The sequence below is a fragment of the Schistocerca serialis genome, chromosome 11, assembly GCF_023864345.2.
Source record: "Schistocerca serialis cubense isolate TAMUIC-IGC-003099 chromosome 11, iqSchSeri2.2, whole genome shotgun sequence".
Classification (NCBI taxonomy): domain Eukaryota; kingdom Metazoa; phylum Arthropoda; class Insecta; order Orthoptera; family Acrididae; genus Schistocerca; species Schistocerca serialis.
Window position 1 is genome coordinate 86,475,020 of NC_064648.1, and position 21,999 is coordinate 86,497,018.

Sequence of the window (21,999 nt, forward strand, 5' to 3'; positions counted from 1 at the left end):
AAGATTTCTTGAGACTCAGATGCTTATTTCCACAAACCAGAATGGTTTTCACTCATGCGGAACTCAGCTTGCCCTTTTCCCATATGATATATTGCAAACAATGGATGAGGCACAAAAAGCAGATTCCATATTTCTAGATTTCTGGAAAGCATTTAATGCAGTGCCCACTGCAGGCTGTTAATGGAGGTACGAGCATATGGAGTGAGTTCACATGTATGTGAATGACTCAAAAACTTCTGAAATAATAGAAGCCAGTATGTTGCCCTTGATGGAAAGTGTTCATCAGAGACAAGGATATTGTCAGGAGTGTCCAAGGGAAGTGTGACAAGACTACTGCTGTTCGATATATACATAACTGATTTGGTGGACAGAGTAGACAGCAGTCTACAGTTGTTTGCTGATGATGCCATGGCTCACAGTAAAGTGTTAAAGCTGAGCGGCCGTAGGGAGACGCTGAGCGGCCGTAGGGAGACGCTGAGCGGCCGTAGGGAGACGCTGAGCGGCCGTAGGGAGACGCTGAGCGGCCATAGGGAGGTGCAAGAAGACATACACAAAAATTTGCAGTTCATGTGATGCATCACAGCTAGCCCTAAATGTGGACAAGTCTAAGTTAATGTGGGTGGGTAGAAGTATAAAACCTGTAATTTTTAGATACCACATTACTAGTGTCTTGCTTGACACAGTTAATTCATTTAAATATCTGGGCACAACATTGCAAAGTGGCGAATGGTCAACTTCTGTTTATTATGAGATTTTAGGAAAGAGTGGTTCACCTGTAAAGGAAACTGCAGATAGGATGCTGGTGTGACCTATTCTTGAGTACTGCTTGAGTGCTTGGGATATGTACGAGTTCGGATTGAAGGAAGACATCAAAGTATTTCAGAGGTGGGCCTCTAGATTTGTTACTGATAGGTTAGAACACCGCAAAAGTGTTACAGATGTGCTTTGGAAACTCAAACGGGAATCCCTAGAAGGAGGGTGATGTTCCTTTTGAGAAACATTATTGAGAAAATTTAGAGAACTGGCATTTGTACCTGACTGCTGAATGATTCTACTGCTGCCAACATACATTTTGCCTAAGGACCATGGAGATATGGTATGAGAAACTGGGGCTCACACGGAGATATATAGAGTGTCCTTTTTCCCCTCACTCCATTCGCAAGTGGAACAGGAAAGGGAATGACTAGTAGTTGTACAGGGTACCTGCTGCCATGCACCGTATGGTGGCTTGCAGAATATCAATGTAGATGTAGATGATTTAGTAAACATGGGGTATTTGGAGGATTTGTAAATTTTGCATCTAAATTAGATTCAAATTTGAAGACACTAAGAGACCAATGCAGTCTTCTACATTGTTTTAACACCATTTCGAATGAATAACCTGATCACCTCAAGAAATACCATATCCCATGAGGAGACAAGGGCAGAAATTCGAAAAGTCTGCTTCATAGCTGTCACGGATGATGATAAATGTTTTGGAACACACTCATAAGGTCCTTGTTCTGTGGTATGTACTGAATGCACAAAAATTTGAGCTTTTTGGGGGGATTCTTTTTACAAAACAAAATGCCAAAAACATATCACAATATAGTTCAGACCTAGGCATAATTCTTCAATGAAATTGACAAACTGATAGCTCAACTCAGATATCCTGAAGTACTGATTTCTTGAAAGGAAAAAAGCAGGAGTTAAAGTAAAAATAACAGCAGTTAACAGTAATCAACATTTCATTCACTGTTATGTACATCAACTTAATTTAATAATGAGAAATGCATTAAGTATTACACAAAATATAAAAATATTTTTATTTTATGTTCTCCCTGTTCCAACATTCTGCTCAATGCCACTACAATGAGTGATATTTCTCAAAAAGCAAGTGAATGTAAGCATTCCACACCCATCTTCTGCAAGGTGGAACTTCAAAATATGAATCATAAACAGTAATGGAAATTTCTGAACGGAATAAATGACTAGTAGTTACCGTAAAATATTGAAGCAAGTAATCCAGAAACTGAAGCAGTTTTACTATAAAAAATCATAATTATATTGGGCAACAAAATGAAAACTGTATAAAATATAGTGAAGATACTTCATTTCTGTTACTGACATCTTGGTAGTTATCAGGTTCGGTGAGCAGTGCAATGGAGTATCGGAGACCAGTCTTTAAAAATAACGTCAGTAAAATGGAAATGACACTCAAAACCCCCAAAGATGTAGCATCCATCATAAAATACTTAAAACGTAAGTACTCTAGTGGATATGATAACATATCAGCAAAGTTAATCAAAGAGTGCTCATGTGAGTTGAGTTCTATCTTTAAGTTATCTGTGAAATCAATCTCTTTTCAGCAGAACATTTCCAGACTGGCTAAAATATGCCAAAGTTAAGCCTCTTTACAAGAAGGGGTATAAAAGGATACCATCCAAACTTCACTTTTGACAACTTTCTCAAAAATATTTCAAAAGGTTGTGTTGAACTGTCTCCTTAGGCACCTGACTGCAACTAATATATTGTCCAAGTCACAGTTTGGGTTTCTTAATAATTCCAACACAGAAAAAGCTATTTACACTTACAGTGAGAATGTTCTTTATTCATTAGACAATAAATTAGAGGCTCCTGGCCTTTTGTGTGACTTTTCAAAAACCTTTGCCCATGTGAACTATAGCATTCTCTCAAGTAAATTAGACTAATATAGTGTCACTGCCAGTGCTGCAAAACGGTGCGAGCCCTATTTAACTAACAGGAAACAAAGAGTGTCATTGTAAAATACCTCTGCAGTAAGCAGTCAGTTTTCATCTGACTCTTAATTAATCACATGTGGTGTTCCTTAGGGTTCCATCTTGGGTCCATTGCTTTTTCTTGTGTACATTAATGATCTCTCATCTGTTACATTTACACATGCCAAGTTTGTTTTGTTTGCAGATGATACAAACATTGAAGTAAGTAGCAAGTCAAGTACAGATTTAGAAATAGTTGCTAAGCAAATTATCACTGACATTAATAAATGGTTTAAAGCTAATTAACTGTCTTTAAACTTTGATAAGACCCGCTATATGCAGTTCAGAACCTGTGCGAGATTTCCGTGCAGCACGTCTTTAACATATGAAAATATGCAGATTGGAGAGGTTGACAGTATTAAAATTCTGAGGTTACAACTCTATAATAAACTCTGTTGGGAAGGGCATACCGCAGAATTGCTTAAGTGCCTAAAAAAAGTCTGTATTTGCAATGAGAATGATGTCAGACATAGGAGATATAAATATAAAAAAAATGCATACTTTGATTACTTTTAAGAATCATTTTCGATGTAAATTCAAGATCATCATATACAAACCTGTTCAAGAAACTTTGTATTCTAACCACTGCGTTTCAGTATATTTATTCCTTAATGAAATTTGTTGCACATAATATATCTCTATTTCCAACCAACAGCTCAACAGATACTATCAACACTAGAACTAAGAACAAGCTACATAAAGACCTAAAATCACTTACCTTGGTAAAAAAGGGGTCTAATATTCAGGAACACACATTTTCAATAAATTGTCAGCAACCATTAAAAACTTGGTTGCAGATGAAGCACAGTTTAAACAGAGCTTGAAAGATTTTTTGAGAGGCAACTCTTTCTACTCTACAGATGAATATTTTAACAGAGACTGCTAGACCAGCTTTAGTAAAAATGTCTGTTGAATTTCAGTTTTGACAGCACATTAGATATTTTGTGTATGATAAATTTATTGAAAGTAAATAACAATCCTTCAGTCCTACAGTGTAATAATTCTGTAAATATTAACAGTTCCAGTTTACTGTAATGTATTTGCCTATTTTGACGATCTCCTGACAAATGATCAAGGTAGAGAGCATTATATTTAAATGATTTATGTTTTTTATGTTATACTTTCTGACCCCCCCCCCCCCCCAAATGAACTGTGGACCTTCTGTTGGTGGGGAGGCTTGCAGGCCTCAGTGATACGGATAGCTGTACTGTAGGTGCAACCACAACGAAGGGGTATTTGTTGGGAGGCCAGACAAACGTGTGGTTCCTGATGAGGGTCCAGCAGCCTTTTCACTAGTTGCAGGGGCAGCAGTCTGGATGATTGACTGATCTGGCCGTGTAACACTAACCAAAACACCTTTGTTGTGCTGGTACTGCGAACGGCTGAAAGTAAGGGGAAACTACAGCCATAATTTTTCCCGAGGGCATGCACCTTTACTGTATGGCTAAATGATGATGGCATCCTCTTGGGTAAAATATTTCAGAGGTAATTATAGTTCCCCGTTCAGATCTCCGGGCGGGGACTACTCAAGAGGATGTCATTATCAGGAGAAAGAAAACTGGCATTCTACGGATCGGAGTGTGGAATGACAAATCCCTACCTCGGGCAGGTAGGTTAGAAAATTTAAAAATGGAAATGGATAGGTTAAAGTCAGATATAGTGGGAATTAGTGAAGTTCGGTGGCAGGAGGAACAAGATGTCTGGTCACGTGAAAACATGGTTATAAATACAAAATCAAATAGGGGTAATGCTGGAGTAGGTTTAATAATGAATAAAAAAATTGGAGTGCAGGTAAGCTACTACAAACAGCATAGTGAACACATTATTGTGGCCAAGATAGACATGAAGGCCATGCCTACCACAGTAGTACAAGTTTAAATGCCAACTATCTCTGAAGATGACGAAGAGATTGATGAAAGGAATGATGAGATAAAAGAAATTATTCGGATAGTGAAGGGAGACAAAAATTTAAGAGTCATGGGTGACTGGAATATGATAGTAGGAAAAGGAAGAGAAGGAAATGTAGCAGGTGAACATGGATTGGGGGTAAGAAATGAAAGAGGAAGCCACCTGGTAGAATTTTGCACGGAGCATAACTTACTCATAGCTAACACTTTGTTCAAGAATCATGAAAGAAGGTTGAATAGATGGAAGAGGCCTGGAGATACTGGAATGTTTCAGACAGATTATATAATTGTAAGGTAGAGATTTAGGAACCAGGTTTTAAATTGTAAGACATTTCCAGGGGCAGATGTGGACTCTGACCGCAATCTATAGGTTATGACTATAGATTACAACTGAAGAAAGTGCAAAAGGGTGGGAATTTAAGGAGATGGGACCTGGATGAACCGACTAAACCACAAAGTTTACAGAGTTTCAAGGAGAGCGTAAGGGAACGATTGACAGGAATGGGGGAAAGAAACAGTGTAGAAGAATGGGTAGCTTTGAGGGATGAAGTAGTGAAGGCAGCAGAGGATCAAGTGGGTAAAAAGACGAGGGCTAGTAGAAATCTACATCTACATACATACTCCGCAATCCACCATACGGTGCGTGGCGGAGGGTACCTCGTACCACAACTATCATCTTCTCTCCCTGTTCCACTCCCAAACAGAATGAGGCAAAAATGACTGCCTATATGCCTCTGTACGAGCCCTAATCTCTCTTATCTTTGTGGTCTTTCCACAAAATATAAGTTGGCGGCAGTAAAATTGTACTGCAGTCAGCCTCAAATGCTGGTTCTCTAAATTTCCTCAGTAGCGATTCACGAAAAGAACGCCTCCTTTCCTCTAGAGACTCCCATCCAAGTTCGTGAAGCATCTCCATAACACTCGCGTGATGATCAAACCTACCAGTAACAAATCTAGCAGCCCGCCTCTGAATTGCTTCTATGTCCTCCCTCAATCCGACCTGATAGGGATCCCAAACACTCGAGCAATACTCGAGAGTAGGTCGTATTAGTGTTTTATAAGCAGTCTCCTTTACAGATGAACCACATCTTCCCAAAATTCTACCAATGAACCGAAGACGACTATCTGCCTTCCCCACAACTGCCTTTACATGCTTGCCCCACTTCATATTGCTCTGCAATGTTATGCCCAAATACTTAATCGACGTGATTGTGTCAAGCGCTACACTACTAATGGAGTATTCAAACATTACGGGATTCTTTTTCCTATTCATTTGCGTCAATTTACATTTATCTATATTTAGAATTAGCTGCCACTCTTTACACCTATCACCAATCCTGCCCAAGTCATCTTGTATCCTCCTACAGTCACTCAACGATGACACCTTCCCGTACACCACAGCATCATCAGCAAACAGATGCACATTGCTATCCACCCTATGCGAAAGATCATTTATGTAGATAGAAAACAACAGCAGACCTACCACACTTCCCTGGGGCACTCGAGATGGTACCCTCACCTCTGATGAACACTCACCGTCGAGGAAAACGTACTGGGTTCTATTACTTACGAAGTCTTCAGGCCACTCACATATTTAGGAACCAATCCCATATGCTCAAACCTAACTTAGGAGTCTGCAGTGGGGCACCGAGTCTATCGCTTTCTGGAAGTCAAGGAATATGGCATCCCTCTGATACCCTTCATCCATGGTTTGCAAGATATCATGTGAAAAAAGGGCGAGTTGCGTTTTGCAGGAGCGATGCTTTCTAAAGCTGTGCTGATGCATGGACAGCAACTTCTCTGTCTCAAGGAAATTCATTATATTCGAACTGAGAATATGTTCGAGAATCCTGCACCAAACCGATGTTAGGATATTGGTCTGTAATTTTGAGGATCAGTCCTTCTACCCTTCTTATATACAGGTGTCACCTGCGCTTGTTTCCAGGCCCTCGGGACTTTACGTTGGGCAAGACATTCACGATAAATGCAAGCTAAGTAAGGAGCCAATGCAGTACAGTACTCTCTGTAAAACCGAATTGGAATCCTATCAGGCCCCGGCGATTTATTTATTTTTAACCTATTCACCTGCTTCACAACCCCAGTGATGTCTATCACTATGTCCTCCATATGGGAATCTGTACGAGACTCAAACGGCGGTATGTTTGTACGATCCTCCTGCGTGAAAGAATTCTCAAATGCTAAATTTAAAATTTCGGCTTTCGTTTTGCAATCTTCCATTCCCAGGCCAGACTGATCAGTGTGTGACTGGATGGAAGCCTTCAACCCGCTTACCGATTTTACGTAAGAACAGAATTTCCTGGAGTTTTCTGCAAGATCTTTTGCTAAGGTATGACGGTGGTAGTGGGTGTATGCTTCACGCATCGCTCTTTTTACAGCAGTACTAATCTCTACAAACTATTGCCTGTCCTCATTCTCCCGATCTTTCTTGTACCGCGAGTGCAACTGTCTTTGCTTCCTGAGCATTCTCCAAATTGCGATGTTAAGCCACGCTGGGACTTTTCTCTCCATAACCCACTTTTTCGGCACATACTTGTCCAATGCGTGATTTACAATGTGTTTAAAATTTGACCACAATTCTTCCATGTCCATTGTACCAGACGTAAATGAAGTCGATTTATTTATTAAGTGGGGTGCTAACCACTGCTTATCTGCTCTTTCTAGTAAGAATACTCTCCTAGCCTTCTTGACAGACTTTTTAACTTTCACAACCATAGTCGTAATGACAACATCATGATCACTAATCCCTGTCTCAACACTGACACAGTCGATGAGGTCTGGTCTGTTTGTGGCTACCAGATCTAAACTATTTCCATTACGCGTTGGCTGTTGATTTAGCTGCTCAAGACAGTTTTCAGATAATGTGTTCAAGAGTAATTCACACGACTGCTTGTCTGTACCACCTTGGTTAACAGAAGATGTACTGAATTTAATTGATGAAAGATGATAATATAATAATGCAGTAAATGAAGCAGGCAAAAAGGAATACAAACGTCTCAAAAATGAGATTGACAGGAAGTGAAAAATGGCTAAGCAGGGATGGCTAGATGACAAGTGTAAGGATGTAGAGGCATATAGGGGTAAGATAGATACTGCCTACACGAAAATTGATGAGACCTTGGGAGAAAAGAGAACCATCTGCATGAATATCAAGAGCACAGATGGAAACCCAGTCGTAAGCAATGAAGGGAAAGCACAAAGGTGGAACGAGTATATAGAGGGTCTATACAAGGGCAATGCACTTGAGGACAATATTATGGAAATGGAAGAGGATGTAGATGAAGATGAAATGGGAGATATGATACTGCATGAAGAGTTTGAGAGAGCACTGAAAGACCTAAGTCACAGCAAAACCTCAAGAGTAGACAACATTCCATTACAGCTACTGATAGCCTTGGGAGAGCCAGCCCTGACAAAACTCTACCATCTGTGGAGCAAGATGTATGAGACTGGCGAAATACCCTCAGACTTCAAGAAGAATATAGTAATTCCAATGCCAAAGAAAGCAGGTGTTGACAGATGTGAAAATTACCGAACTATAAGTTAAATACGTCACAGCTGCAAAATACTAACGCAAATTCTTTACAGACGAATGGAAAAGCTGGTAGAAGCCGACCTCAGAGAAGATCAGTTTGGATTTCGTAGAAATATTGGAACACGTGAGGCAATACTGACCCCACAACTTCTCTTAGAAGATAGATTAAGGAAAGGCAAACCTATGTTTCTAGCATTTGTGGACTTAGAGAAAGTTTTTAACAACGTTGACTGGAATATTCTCTTCCAAATTCTGAAGGTAGCAGGGGTAAAATACAGGGACTGAAAAGCTATTTACTATTTGTACACAAACTAGACGGCAGTTATAAGTGTCAAGGGGCATATAAGAGAAGCATTGCCTGGGAAGGGAGTGAGACAGGGTTGTGGCTTCTCTGCGATGTTATTCACTCTGTATATTGAGCAAGCAGTAAAAGAAACAAAATAAAAATTCGGAGTAGGAATTAAAATCCATGGAGAAGAACTAAAAACTCTGAGGTTCACCGATTCTGTCACAGACCACAAAGGACCTGGAAGAGCAGTTGAATGGAATGGACAGTGTCTTGAAAGGAGAATATAAGATGAACATCAACAAAAGCAAAACGAGGATAATGTAATGTAGTCAAATTAAGTCGGTTGATGATGCGGGAATTAGATGAGGAAATGAGACACTTAAAGTACTAAAGGACTTCTGCTATTTGGGGAGCAAAGTAACTGATGATGGTTGAAGTAGAGAGGATATAAAATGTAGACTGGCAATGGCAAGGAAAGCGTTTCTGAAGAATAGAAATTTGTTAACATTGAGTATAGATTTAATTGTCAGAAAGTTGTTTTGGAAAGTGATTGTATGGAGTTTAGCCATGTATGGAAGTGAAACATGGATGATAAATAGTTTGGACAAGAAGAGAACAGAAGCTTTCGAAATGTGGTGCTACAGAAGAATGCTGAAGATTAGATGGGTAGATCACATAACCAATGAGGAGGTATTCAATAGAATTGGTAAGAAGCGGAGTTTGTGGCACAACTTGGCAAGAAGAAGGAACCGGTTGGTAGGACATGTTCTGAGGCATCACGGGATCACTAATTTCGTATTGGAGGGCACTGTGGAGGGTAAAAATCGTAGAGGGAGACCAAGATATGAATACACTCAGCAGATTCAGAAGGCTGTAGGTTGCAGTAGGTACTGGGAGATGAAGCTTGCACAGGATACAGTAGCATGGAGAGCTGCTTCAAACCAGTCTCTGGACTGAAGACCGCAACAACAACTTTCTTACATGTTCCACATCCATGAGAATCATCTCATTTTTTGGTTCTATGGAACAAAAACTGATCTAAACTAATCTAATCTAATCGTAAGACATAATTTTCTATACTAAAGCATAAACAGAATGCATGAAAATTTACAACCCTTAAAAAGCTGCTTTACTGAAATTGGCCAACATCAAATGCAGATAAAGCCACAGCAGCAGCAACATGAATTTTAGAACACCTAAATGATAACAATGTCATCATACCATGTCTCATGTTGACATAATTTGCAAATAAACATAATCACAAGACATTAGCAAATTTAAAGTTAACGAGTACAAAAAAAATTTCGGGACTGCTCTAAAAAGCCCCAAAATCCTGCTAGAATCCTTCAAAGACACTCACTGGAGAAGCTAAGGGAGTGTGGGACTGTATGTGTGTTGATATAATTGTAGATATTCTAATACTAAATTATTCAAAGAAAATGCTTCACTAGTTTTAAGAATGGACATCCTACAGAGAAGATAGTACTGACCAGTGAAGCACATACCATTATTGACAAAGAAAAGCCTGAAACTGAACTAAAAGTAATCTACTACATGTCTGATATCTATGATATTGCTCATGTAATCCGTAAGGGGCAGTCAAATAGAAATGAGACAGACAGAAAAAGGAAGTAAGCTGTTCATTATTTCAAACGTTGTTACCATAAATGTTAATACATTTTTCCTACTGTGAAGCAAGATGGTCAATGCCTTCACAGAAAGAAGATTTTTGTGGCCTACAGAACAATGATTATACTCATAAATACGGAAAGTGCAAGGTGAGAAATTAGGACTCTATGAAGAATTAGTATGGACTTTCCAGTGAAACTTCAGCAGTGTAGCTGAAAAAACCTCAATAACATGCGGGCCTGGCCACATATTGTTGTTTTGAGCATACTGCAGAAGTTTCAACAGGTCTCACTTACACATCCTCCACACTTGCAATCCCTCCCAAGGTGATTTCCTTATTCTTGAAACCCTGAAGAATGACACCTGTGGCAAGCAATCTTCTTCGGATGAAGAGGTGCACGCCTGGGCACAATTATGGTTCCAGAAGCAACTGCAAACATTTTACCATGAAGGCACTGAGTGTCTTGCCTCACAGTGGGATAAATGTATTAGTAGTTACGATAGTTACTTTTAAAATAATAAATGGTTTACTTAGTTTTCTTCCATGTGTCTCATTTTCATTTGACGGCCTCTTATATCATGTAATTACCTAGACTGTTGCAGTTCCCATGACTAAATAAGAGGCAGAATGCTGCTTTTAACAATGGAAAGGATGAAAACTTTTCTAAGATGCATTATGAATGCAGAAAGGGTAAATGTGTTGGCAGTGCTTTCAATGAAGTTAAGTTTCCATTTCCACACAAGGGAAACCTACCTACACACACACACACACACACACACACACACACACACACACACACACACACACACACAGAGAGAGAGAGAGAGAGAGAGAGAGAGAGAGAGAGAGAGAGAGAGAAATTGGCACACAGAGTTTTGAACATGGCTTGTCAACTTTGCAGTCCAACACCATGATCACTGAACGACAATGCCCTGGCTGTTTTACACTGCTCCTTATTGCTTCTTGAGCTTGAACTGTTCACTGTTTCTATTTTGCTTTTTTTCCTTCCTGTTTTCATGCTTGATACATGTTCAGTTATTAACAGGCTCTGTTACCATTAAATCTGAGGGGGGATGTGATGTGGAGTTCCACTCATACATTGTCACCCAGAAAACAACAAAAAATGTTATCTGTTTGGGCAATTTAAAACAAGAAGAGTGGCTTTCACTTTAAAATCAACAGAACAAGCTTTAACTGTAGCAATTTACATTTAAGAAGTAAAAATTGTATGAATTTATTCTTTTATGATTTTATCAAGTTTCTGAACAAATTTTCTTTGTATACATGATTGTTTCCTTTTACACAATTTTAGAATAAAGGCTAAAGATTTTATGAAGTAGCACTCACACTAATTTCAACTATGAGCCACCTCTGTTCACCCCACCCATTGATGGAAGAGAATGGCGAAGTCAAGTAGGCAAAATCTGCCATTGAAAGTACAGTAATACTGTTCACTTAAATTAGATAACCTCCTCTTACCGTACACATACTCTTCTTATGGTAGTAGATTTTGTGCTTTGGTGTTTTTTAATTTTTATTTTGTTGTTAGCTTAATGTCTGTGGCACATTGTGAAGGTTGCATGTGAAGTTGATCATTTCTGCAAGAGTGAATCTTCCAGATCTTAAAGGCTAAAGGAAAGGAAAAAAACGACAGTACATATGAGGATGAAACTGCTCTATATGCTAAAGCATCTCAGAGAATTTTCCACATCACATGCCAACTATTATCTTTGGAGTCCAGCACGACTGCATGAAATGAAAATGATGCCTATAGCGAGCACAAGCTGTAGTGTGGTTTGTAGAAGTAAAATATCCAGTTATTGTACAAAGAAATTATCCTAGGTTGTATGGATGTGATTCACCTGGTGTCGAAACAGTTAAGAACTGGGATCATAAGTTTCTAGCAACTGGAACTGTTCTGAAAAATCTGGTGGTGCACATCATAGTGTTTTGGAAGAGGCAACAGAGGACATCAGACAAGCACTTCTCAGGAAAGAGAAATTCGACAGGCATTTTGATGTTCCCTGATCAACACTGCATCATGCAGTACACATACATCACCATCTGTATTACTATAAAGTGCAAATTCTGTAACCAAGTCACAAACCATGCTGACAATAATTTTCTATGGATATGCTGAAGCATATTGACATGAATGGCAGCTTTCTAGAAATATGTTTATTCTCAGATGAGGAAATCTTCCATGTATCAGGAATGGTTAATCAACATGATATTCAGATACGAGGCTTGGAACTTCTGCACACTACTATTGAACATGTTTGCAACAGCCCTACACTGAGGATCTGATTATGCCTGACAACATGTTTTCTGAATTGTTCTGCTTGGCAAAAAACATAGTGAATGTGTCAGCATATCTGGATATGTTTGAGCAGTTTATATATGAAACTTGCAAACCAACATCGACTTTCAACAAGATGGAGCTCTGTAACGTTGGTCATTATTTGTTTGGAAGTTCAGGGATATGAAGTTCCCCAGTTGCTGGACTGAATACAGATAACCCATTGCCTGGCCACCAACATTCCCTTAAAATTATCCTGCTTAGATTAGAGAAGGACCGCATGTATGTGACCAAAAAGGATGATATTGTATGTTAAGATGTGATACTGATGTGATTAAAACAGTGACACATGACATGTTACGAAGAACATGGCAAGAAATGAAAACAAAGTTCATGTTCTTCATGTTAACAATTGTTAACATGTAGAGGTGTATTGATGATTATTAAAAAGCTTCTTTGAGATACTCCAACATATCACACCATTTCATTATCATATCTACTGAAGTTGTTCTTGAGATTCTAAAATTTTGGAAGTTTGGAAGGGACACCATGGATAGGGACAAACTAACACCCTGCACTGGCATAAATAATATGATAAATGCACTACTGGCCATTAAAATTGCTACAGCACGAAGATGATGTGCTACAGACACGAAATTAAACTAACAGGAAGATGATGTTGTGATATGCAAATGATTAGCTTTTCAGAGCATTCACACAAGGCTGGCGTGGGTGGCGACACCTACAACATGGAGACATGAGGAAAGTTTCCAACCGATTTCACATACACAAACAGCAGTTAACAGGCGTTGCCTGGTGAAACATTCTTGTGAGGCCTCGTGTAAGGAGGAGAAATGCCTACCATCACATTTCCAACTTTGATCAAGGTTGTATTGTAGCCTATCGCGAACGCAATTTATCATATCATGACATTGCTGCTCTCGTTGGTCGAGATCCAGAGACTGTTAGCAGAACATGGAACCAGTGGGTTCAGGAGGGTAATACGGAACGCTGTGGTGGATCCCAATGGCCTCGTATCACTAGCAGTCTAGATGACAGGCATCTTATCCGGATGGCTGTAATGGATCATGCAGCCACGTCTCGATCACCGAGTCAACAGATGGGCACAATTGCAAGACAAAAACCATCTGCACGAACAGTTCGATGACGTTTGCAGCAGCATGGACTATCAGCTCGGATACCTTGACTGTGGTTACCCTTGACGCTGCATCAAAGACAGGAGTGCCTGCGATGGTGTACTCAACAACGAACCTGGGTGCATGAATGGCAAAACATCATTTTTCGAATGAATCCAGGTTTACGGCATCATGATAGTCGCATTCGTGTTTGGCAACATCACGGTGAACACACATTGGAAGCGTATATTCGTCATCGCCATACTGGTCATCGCCATACTGGTGTATCACACAGCATGATGGTATGGGGTGCCATTGGTTACATGTCTCGGTCACCTCTTGTTCGCACTGACGCCACTTTGAACAGTGGATGTTATATTTCAGATGTGGTATGACCCGTGGCTCTACCCTTCATTCGATCCCTGAGACACCCTACATTTCAGCAGGATAACGCACGACCGCATGTTGCAGGTCCTGTATGGGCCTTTCTGCATACAAAGAATGTTAGACTGCTTCCCTGGCCAGCACATTCTCCCAGTCTCTCACCAATTGAAAACGTTTGGTCAATGGTAGCCGAACAACTGGCTTATCAGAATACGCCAGTCACTACTGTGGTATCATGTTGAAGCTGCATGGGCAGCTGTACCTGTACACGCCATCCAAGCTCTGTTTGACTCAATGCCCAGGCATATCAAGGCCATTATTATGGTCAGAGGTGGTTGTTCTGGGTACTGATTTCTCAGGACCCATGCACCCAAATTGCGTGAAAATATAATCACACGACAGTTCTAGTATAATATATTTGTCCAATGAATACCCATTTATCATCTGCATTTCTTCTTGGTGTAGCAATTTTAACGGCCAGTAGTGTATTTGTTCAGAAACGTTTTTACGTAAGCTGCTTCAACAGTCAAATATTCTGCTCACAAATAAACAACAACTAGATAACTAAATTGAAAACAAGATGCAAGGATAAAGAGGATAAGCAATATGACTGCCTTCTAATGTTATTGCTCTTGCTGAGCTGCTGTTATATCTTCTGGAGAAATCAAATACGGTGGTTTGAAAAGTTTGTGCAACACCCTTTATCTGTTTGCCACAGTGAGTAGAAATGTTCTTATGACATTTGTTAAGGGCATCCACTATTAATTTCACTCCAGCAATTGATAAATTCAACTACCACTACTCGCCCCTTCATCTTACGACCCTTGAAAATTTTGGTAAGAACATTAGTCTCTCATAACAGCGAATTCACCATCCAGCATTTGCAGTTCAGCAAGACATAGAGTTGATGTTCCATATTGGGTCAACATGCTGCTGCTCTTGGCTGTTTATAAAAGTGTGAACTGACTTTGTGAGAAAAATAGATGGTGACCATTAATCTTCACAAAAAATCCAAGATACAATTTTAAGATAAGTAAAAGTCACTGACTATGTAATAGCTGTAATTGGCATTCTCTCTCTCTCTCTCTCTCTCTCTCTCTCTCTCTCTCTCTCTCTCTCTCTCTCTCTCTCTCTCTCTCTCTCTTTTAACAACACCAATACTAATAATAATACTTTAGTTCCCTATGGGAGTTCAGTTTTCGCAGCTGCCATGTTGTTCTTGAAGAAATTAAATTGAGAACAAAAATTCACTAAAATTATTGAGATTGTAAGAACTAATAGGCTGCTTATCAAGGAAAACATTAACATCCATGGCAAAACAAGTCAAATTTAATAACAGAATTTCAGGTTCCACCATGAGAAATATGTGATAGGATATTTCTGGCATTACATCACATAAAATGCAAAGAAGTTAAGGATACTGCAAGGCTGAGAACCGGTTCCTAGAGGCTTTAATTTTTTTAAGTCCTTTGCAAAATCTAAGATGTTCCACATAGAGATTTCTGTGTAGAAATATCTGCTGTTAGCAAATTTAAGAATACACCGAACATCAGCAAAACTGTCAGCAATTATCATTAGAAAGATCAAAAAATATTTGTAACACATACAAAATGTGTGATCAGAAATACAGGATGTTTTCTTTACTTGACAAGCCCATAATTACACCCTCATAGCACACACAACGCAGAGAACAAGTGAGCTTTACCTTAAAGTGTTGGCATTAAGTGACTACTGCTCCTGATCATCAATGCAGTGGAAGAGGGAGTTTTCTCCTGGCTGGAACTTGCAGTAATGCAAACAAAATACTCCATCATCATCAGTGAGATGTACTGATATTGTGTTTGGAGACATCCTTGCCTCAATCATCACTGATGGTTGTACCAGAAGGCAAATATAGCTGAAGCAACTCCTTAGTTTATATTTGGATTAAAAATTATTACAACTAACTGAACTATTTGAGTATAAAGTGTCTGAAATCAAGTGGAAGTTCCTTGAACAACAGCACGTCAGTATCATCTTTCAATAACAATTTTCTGCTGTTGAACTGTAGTGTCTCTTCAATTTTTCTGTAATGAAATAAAACTAACCAGCACAGGAAACAACAAAAATGTATCTGAAAAGCATGTTTCATTCAGTCAAGGTTTCCCCTTGTGGAAGCAGGATCAATTTTCCTATATTTTTAAATACTTTTTTTTTTTTCTACAGTGCACTCAGAGTGGTTTTTTGCTCCCTATTTCTCTCCCCCCCCCCCCCCCCCCTTTCAATTATATTACTACCTGATGTATTATTTACTCCTATTTTCTTATCTGTCTACTACTTAAGAGATTGAATTAAGATCTTTGTTTTTAAATCAAGGTCAGTACTCTGCACTGTACATGTCCAAGAGCTTTATTTTCATAGCATGTCATACATAACACAATACTTTTAATGTTCCTTCTAATTAATATATAGCTGGACTGTAAAAATATACAAGTCCCCCTCAGCTGTAACATATGGGGAGTGCAACAAAGAATAGAAGCTGACCTCATCATTTATCAAAACAGAGTTCTTAGAAGTTATAGCATTTTCACACATTTTAAAACATTATCAAACACGTGGATGCATGTGTACATCTGAGGCAGCCCCACAAATAGTCTCCCAATTCAGTAAACATATTACTTTGGATCTCATTATCATGCTTAAAAACAGCCACTTCTGAATCCTGCCACATGAATATACATTCTCAGTCAAAATCTCGAATTACCTTGATAAACTCAATGGGATGGCAAACATAAATTAAAATTCTGACTAATATTCAAAGAATGTTTATATAGTTATTTATTTACAGTCATAAATAAATGTCATTTCACAGCACACGTTGATTTTTTGGTTCTCTATCAGCTGAGTCTGCAGATACAACAAAAAGACTATTTCAAATTTCCATGGTTTCAAACCATCTTAGATAGTAGCCAATACATCATCCACATTTTTCCACTCAAATGTAATTTTATTTACTAAGTAAATAACTATATGGCAGCTTGAAGTCAGAATAAAAGTACGATAACATCTTTGCATTAAAGAAGTATGGCTTACCTCCTCATCTGTCATACCCAATGGGTCACATTCATGAAGACAGTCATCAAATTCCAAACCCTGCACAAATTGAAGAGCATTAATACGAAAATTAAAATACACTGTTGTGTTTAGAACCCTAGTTTTTGGTACTATATCCTTAGTCAAAGAAAAAGCATGCAATCTCGCTGTTGGTTTTATTTAAAATGTTATGTATTGTCATCATTATACATGGGAAATCAAGATTTTTTAACACTAATGAATGATTGAAAACAAATTTCAAATTATTGTAGAGACAAAGCTACCCATACAATTATGGTCGCACAAGAACATATTGTGATAGTATTGCAAAGTGTTTAACAGTAAGTAACATCTACAAACAAGATACACACATTATGTAACTTAATATCAGCCACTCAAAAAGTCCTGCTAATGTCATCATTCTTTTCAATTATATTCCATAGACAAATTTTAGTTGGTTATGCTATCGACACAATAAGAATTTACTGTACTTAGCTGTGAGCTAGAATCATTTCTTTATTCATACATTATGAAAACAGGTATTGCTAAATATTAGGTGAAGTATTGAAACAACCAATTTTTGATACAGATTATAACACAAACCCATGTATTTCTTGGATGCTAATCAAAAGTATTTCCTTTATAAATGTTGAAAATCCATGGATCCCAACTGGGATATTTCAATTCTTAATGAGGAATCTAAATTCACTGTTGAGCAACTCATCACAAAAGTTCAACATAGATTTCTTAAAACATTCAAATTGGGCTTAGTAGCTTCACTGGCGTTACAACACTGCTACAATACACTATTGGTGTGGGCACTACATGGGCAAACAAAGCCTTGATAATTACCGGGGAAAAGAACCCCATGAGAGGAAACAAAAAATCATCATGTGAGTCAATCTACAGAAAACAGAAATAAATCATTACAGAGACAAGCATGGGGATAACTCAGCATGCATCTGGCATGGGCACCCGTTGGCTTAGCACTAAGGAACAACATTCAACATAATGTGAAAGGCAAGGTCCATGGTAGATGAACTCAGTGTAAGTACTGCCCCACTTGGCTTACAGCTGTCCACAAATTAACATCTCCGTCTATGGACCTGCCCATACCCTCCACTGCATGTGTCCTCCATGGTGGCTTACACGCTAGTACGAAGTGTTATCCAGGCAAGGGCATCTGCCTCTATCACAACATCCACTAGTGGGAATACTAAACCCTCCTCCCAAGAAAGGCAAGTAAGACTGAAAATAGCCAGGCTTTGACCACTATGTCTAGTGCAGAACGAGAGAACCCAGCATTGGACTGAGCTCATAAAACAGGCAATGCAAACAACACTGATTACAGCAGAAAGGCATGGAGTTGAGGAGCCAACAGGGGTCCACCAGCAGCAGTGGGGGAAAGATAAGTGAGGTGGAGGCACAGGTGGAAGCAGAGGGGGGGAGCGGGGGAGGAGGAGGAGGAGTGGATCAAAATCCATGGGCTCCACATTAGAAGATGCAGGTGCATACTTCACTAGGCCCAAGGCTGTAGGCAATGGGAGAACAGCAGATGGTGTGGAGGGGGGACAATGGGAAAGCACACTGCTGCCAGTGGGAGTCCACACATCAAACAATCTCATGACCAATCTTGTCACCTAGACGACCAGAAGACTGGTGGTGAAGTCACGACAGGGTGCAGGCACAACTGATTGCATGACAGGTCTGCTGTCCCAACTGGCATCCATCACAAACAACTGCCAATTTTTGTGCCCCAGCACAATACCCAGCAGCCACCCCTGCCACTGGCTGAAGAACTGGAGCCAAACAGCAGCCCTAAGAAAAAAACACAGCATGATACTCTGGGTGCAACAATTACAGAAGCCCCATGGCGTGTGCCCATGCAAACATTCTGCCAGATTGCATCTGTTGTCTGATGTCACCCGGTATGTAGCCAGAAAGCTTGACAATGCATTGTTGTGGAAAAAGAAATACACCGACTGCTTCATGTGGAACTTAAATGTACACACAGAGCACTCCATGTCTGAGTTAGATGTCAGGTGAAATGGTGTGGTAGTGAGATACTGAATCCCACTGCAGACACAAAAGACCTCAAACTCCTGCAACACAAGTTTCCTACTATTATTGGATACCAGGGTCCTGTGGAAACTCTCAATGGCAAAAATAATCAATAATGCCTGAACAGTGGCAATCTAAATTGTGTAGGACAGCTCGGCTATGTGCAGGAAATTGGACATTGCAATGATCATCAACAATCACACTATTGTCCAAAACCAAACACACGCAAGTGACGTGCCCCCTGTCCCAAGGGTGCTCTGGTTTGGACAAGAAAGAAAGTGGCGCAGTAGCTGATGCAGCCTGGTTCTGTGCACAAGCCCCACAAGTCCACATGTGACATTTGATGTCACTAGTAATTGCAGGCCAGGACATCTGCAGGGCACCAGGGGTCGCATTTACCACACACACCTAACTGCACTCCCACCAATTATCAGAAATGACATCCTCGCCACCATCATCATCCAAAATGAGTCCATTATCTGGGCGATGCTGTCTAAAGAAACTTTGGGCAAAGTTAATGCCCTAGTCTGAATTTCAGAATCATGCACTAAGTAGACAATCACAACCCAAATCAGCAAATCTGTATAAGAGACAGCACATCTGGGACACACAAAACTACACTTAAGCAATAGACCTTGAAAATCGGCAATAAAGGCCACATATTACTGCCCAGGGCACTTGTGGTGAAGACCAAAACCAACAAACAACACCATGGGCTTTGTGGGCACAGAAAAAAACCTGTACCATTGGTGTAGTTTGCTGCTGGTGGAGCAAGCTCTTGAAGCAACTCTACATTCTGGTTCATTAGTGATGTCATTCTTTGCTGCTTCTTTTGTATTCCTACCAGTATTGCACACATGCTGGGTCCATGGTGGCCCAAAATTAACCCTGGGGAAAAGGGAAACAAAAAATAGGGGCATCAAATACATAAGAACGTTCCGTCACCATTTTAGTATTTGTACCGGAGTGGCAACACTACTGCATTACACTATAGGTGTGAACATTTAACAGGCTCAAATGGGCTCAACAATGACTGGGGAACATACCATGGGTGAGGAAATGAAAACTTGCCATAAAACAGTCTACAGGAAATGAAAAGTCTGAACCATCCTAGAGATAACTCAGCATGCAGCTGGCATGGGAGGCTGTCAGCTGATCACCAACCACCACTCAGCATGATGTGCAAGGCAATGTGAACAACAGTTGAACTCAGTGTAAGCACTGGCCTATTCGGCTTACAGCTGCCCATAGGCAAACATCCCTGTCAGTGGATCTACCCATACCATATGCTACATGTGACTTCCACGGCAGGTTTCTGCACTGCTCTGCAGCACTACCCAGGCCAGCTCTTCTGACTTCATCATGTCTGCTGATAGCGATGTTAAACTGGGAAAATAATGAGTTGGAAACATATTTCTACTGTTACAAATTGATTCAAATAGTAAATTTTCCAATGTGTGTGCTCCCAAATTCGTAAGATTTTCGTAGACGCAGCTCAGTCTGAAAAAACTCATTGTTAACATACTAGCAGACCATGATGAATAACGAGTGAAAATTAATATAATAAGACTGTATTGTGTGCCCTTCTGTCTAAGGGACTAAATGCTGTGCTACAAACTCCTCGTCAGTCCTTAGGCTTTATTGCTCCTTTCACATTTGGATATTATTAGATAACAAGAAATAAGTCAAGAAGCACCTAAATGTGCAGTACAAATGAAAGTGTAGGACTATGTTTAAGCAACTAAGTCAATTCAATTCAAGGCCTGGGGAAGGTATGGTCACACTTGCTTGATCGTAAGTCAACGCTGGTTATAATATTTGTGTAAGGTGATCCTGAACTATATAATTAAAAACAAAATACAGGGTGTTACAAAAAGGTACAGCCAAACTTTCAGGAAACATTCCTCACACATAAAGAAAGAAAATATGTTATGTGGACATGTGTCCGGAAATGCTTACTTTCCATGTTAGAGCTCATTTTATTACTTCTCTTCAAATCACATTAATCATGGAATGGAAACACACAGCAACAGAACGTACCAGCGTGATTTCAAACATTTTGTTACAGGAAATGTTCAAAATTTCCTCCTTTAGTGAGGATACATGCACCCACCCTCCGTCGCATGGAATCCCTGATGCATTGGTGCAGCCCTGGAGAATGGCGTATTGTATCACAGCCGTCCACAATACGAGCACGAAGAGTCTCTACATTTGGTTCCGGGGTTGCGCAGACAAGAGCTTTCAAATGCCCCCATAAATGAAAGTCAAGAGGGTTGAGGTCAGGAGAGCGTGGAGGCCATGGAATTGGTCCGCCTCTACCAATCCATCAGTCACCGAATCTGTTGTTGAGAAGCGTACCAACACTTGAACTGAAATGTGCAGGAGCTTCATCGTGCATGAACCACATGTTGTGTCGTACTTGTAAAGGCACATGTTCTAGCAGCACAGGTAGAGTATCCCGTATGAAATCACGATAACATGCTCTATCGAGCGTAGGTGGAAGAACATGGGGCCCAATCAAGACATCACCAACAATGCCTGCCCAAACGTTCACAGAAAATCTCTGTTGATGACGTGATTGCACAATTGCGTGCGGATTCTCGTCAGCCCACTCATGTTAATTGTGAAAAATTTACAATTTGATCACGTTGGAATGAAGCCTCATCCGTAAAGAGAACATTTCCACTGAAATGAGGATTGACACATTGTTGGATGAGCCATTCGCAGAAGTGTATCCGTGGAGGCCAATCAGCTGCTGATAGTGCCTGCACACGGTGTACATGGTACAGAAACAACTGGTTCTTCCGTAGCACTCTCCATACAGTGACGTGGGTTATTGTCAACTGCACGAAGAATTGCCTCGTCCACTGCAGGTGTCCTCGTCGTTCTAG

The 21,999-nt window shown here is 39.9% G+C and overlaps 2 protein-coding genes across 10 annotated transcripts in view; both read right to left on the minus strand.

Moving 5' to 3' along the window:
• Nucleotides 1-21,999, minus strand: part of LOC126426959 (zinc finger protein 726-like) — an 809,906-nt gene that overhangs the window by 424,185 nt on the left and 363,722 nt on the right. For all 9 annotated transcript variants that reach the window (XM_050089076.1, XM_050089080.1, XM_050089074.1 and 6 more), the window contains exon 6: nt 17,048-17,107. In XM_050089076.1, the coding sequence (XP_049945033.1) occupies nt 17,048-17,107 (60 nt within the window). The remainder of the gene's footprint in view (nt 1-17,047; nt 17,108-21,999) is intronic.
• Nucleotides 1-21,999, minus strand: part of LOC126426958 (uncharacterized) — a 474,113-nt gene that overhangs the window by 88,866 nt on the left and 363,248 nt on the right. The gene's annotated exons all lie outside the window — the stretch shown is intronic.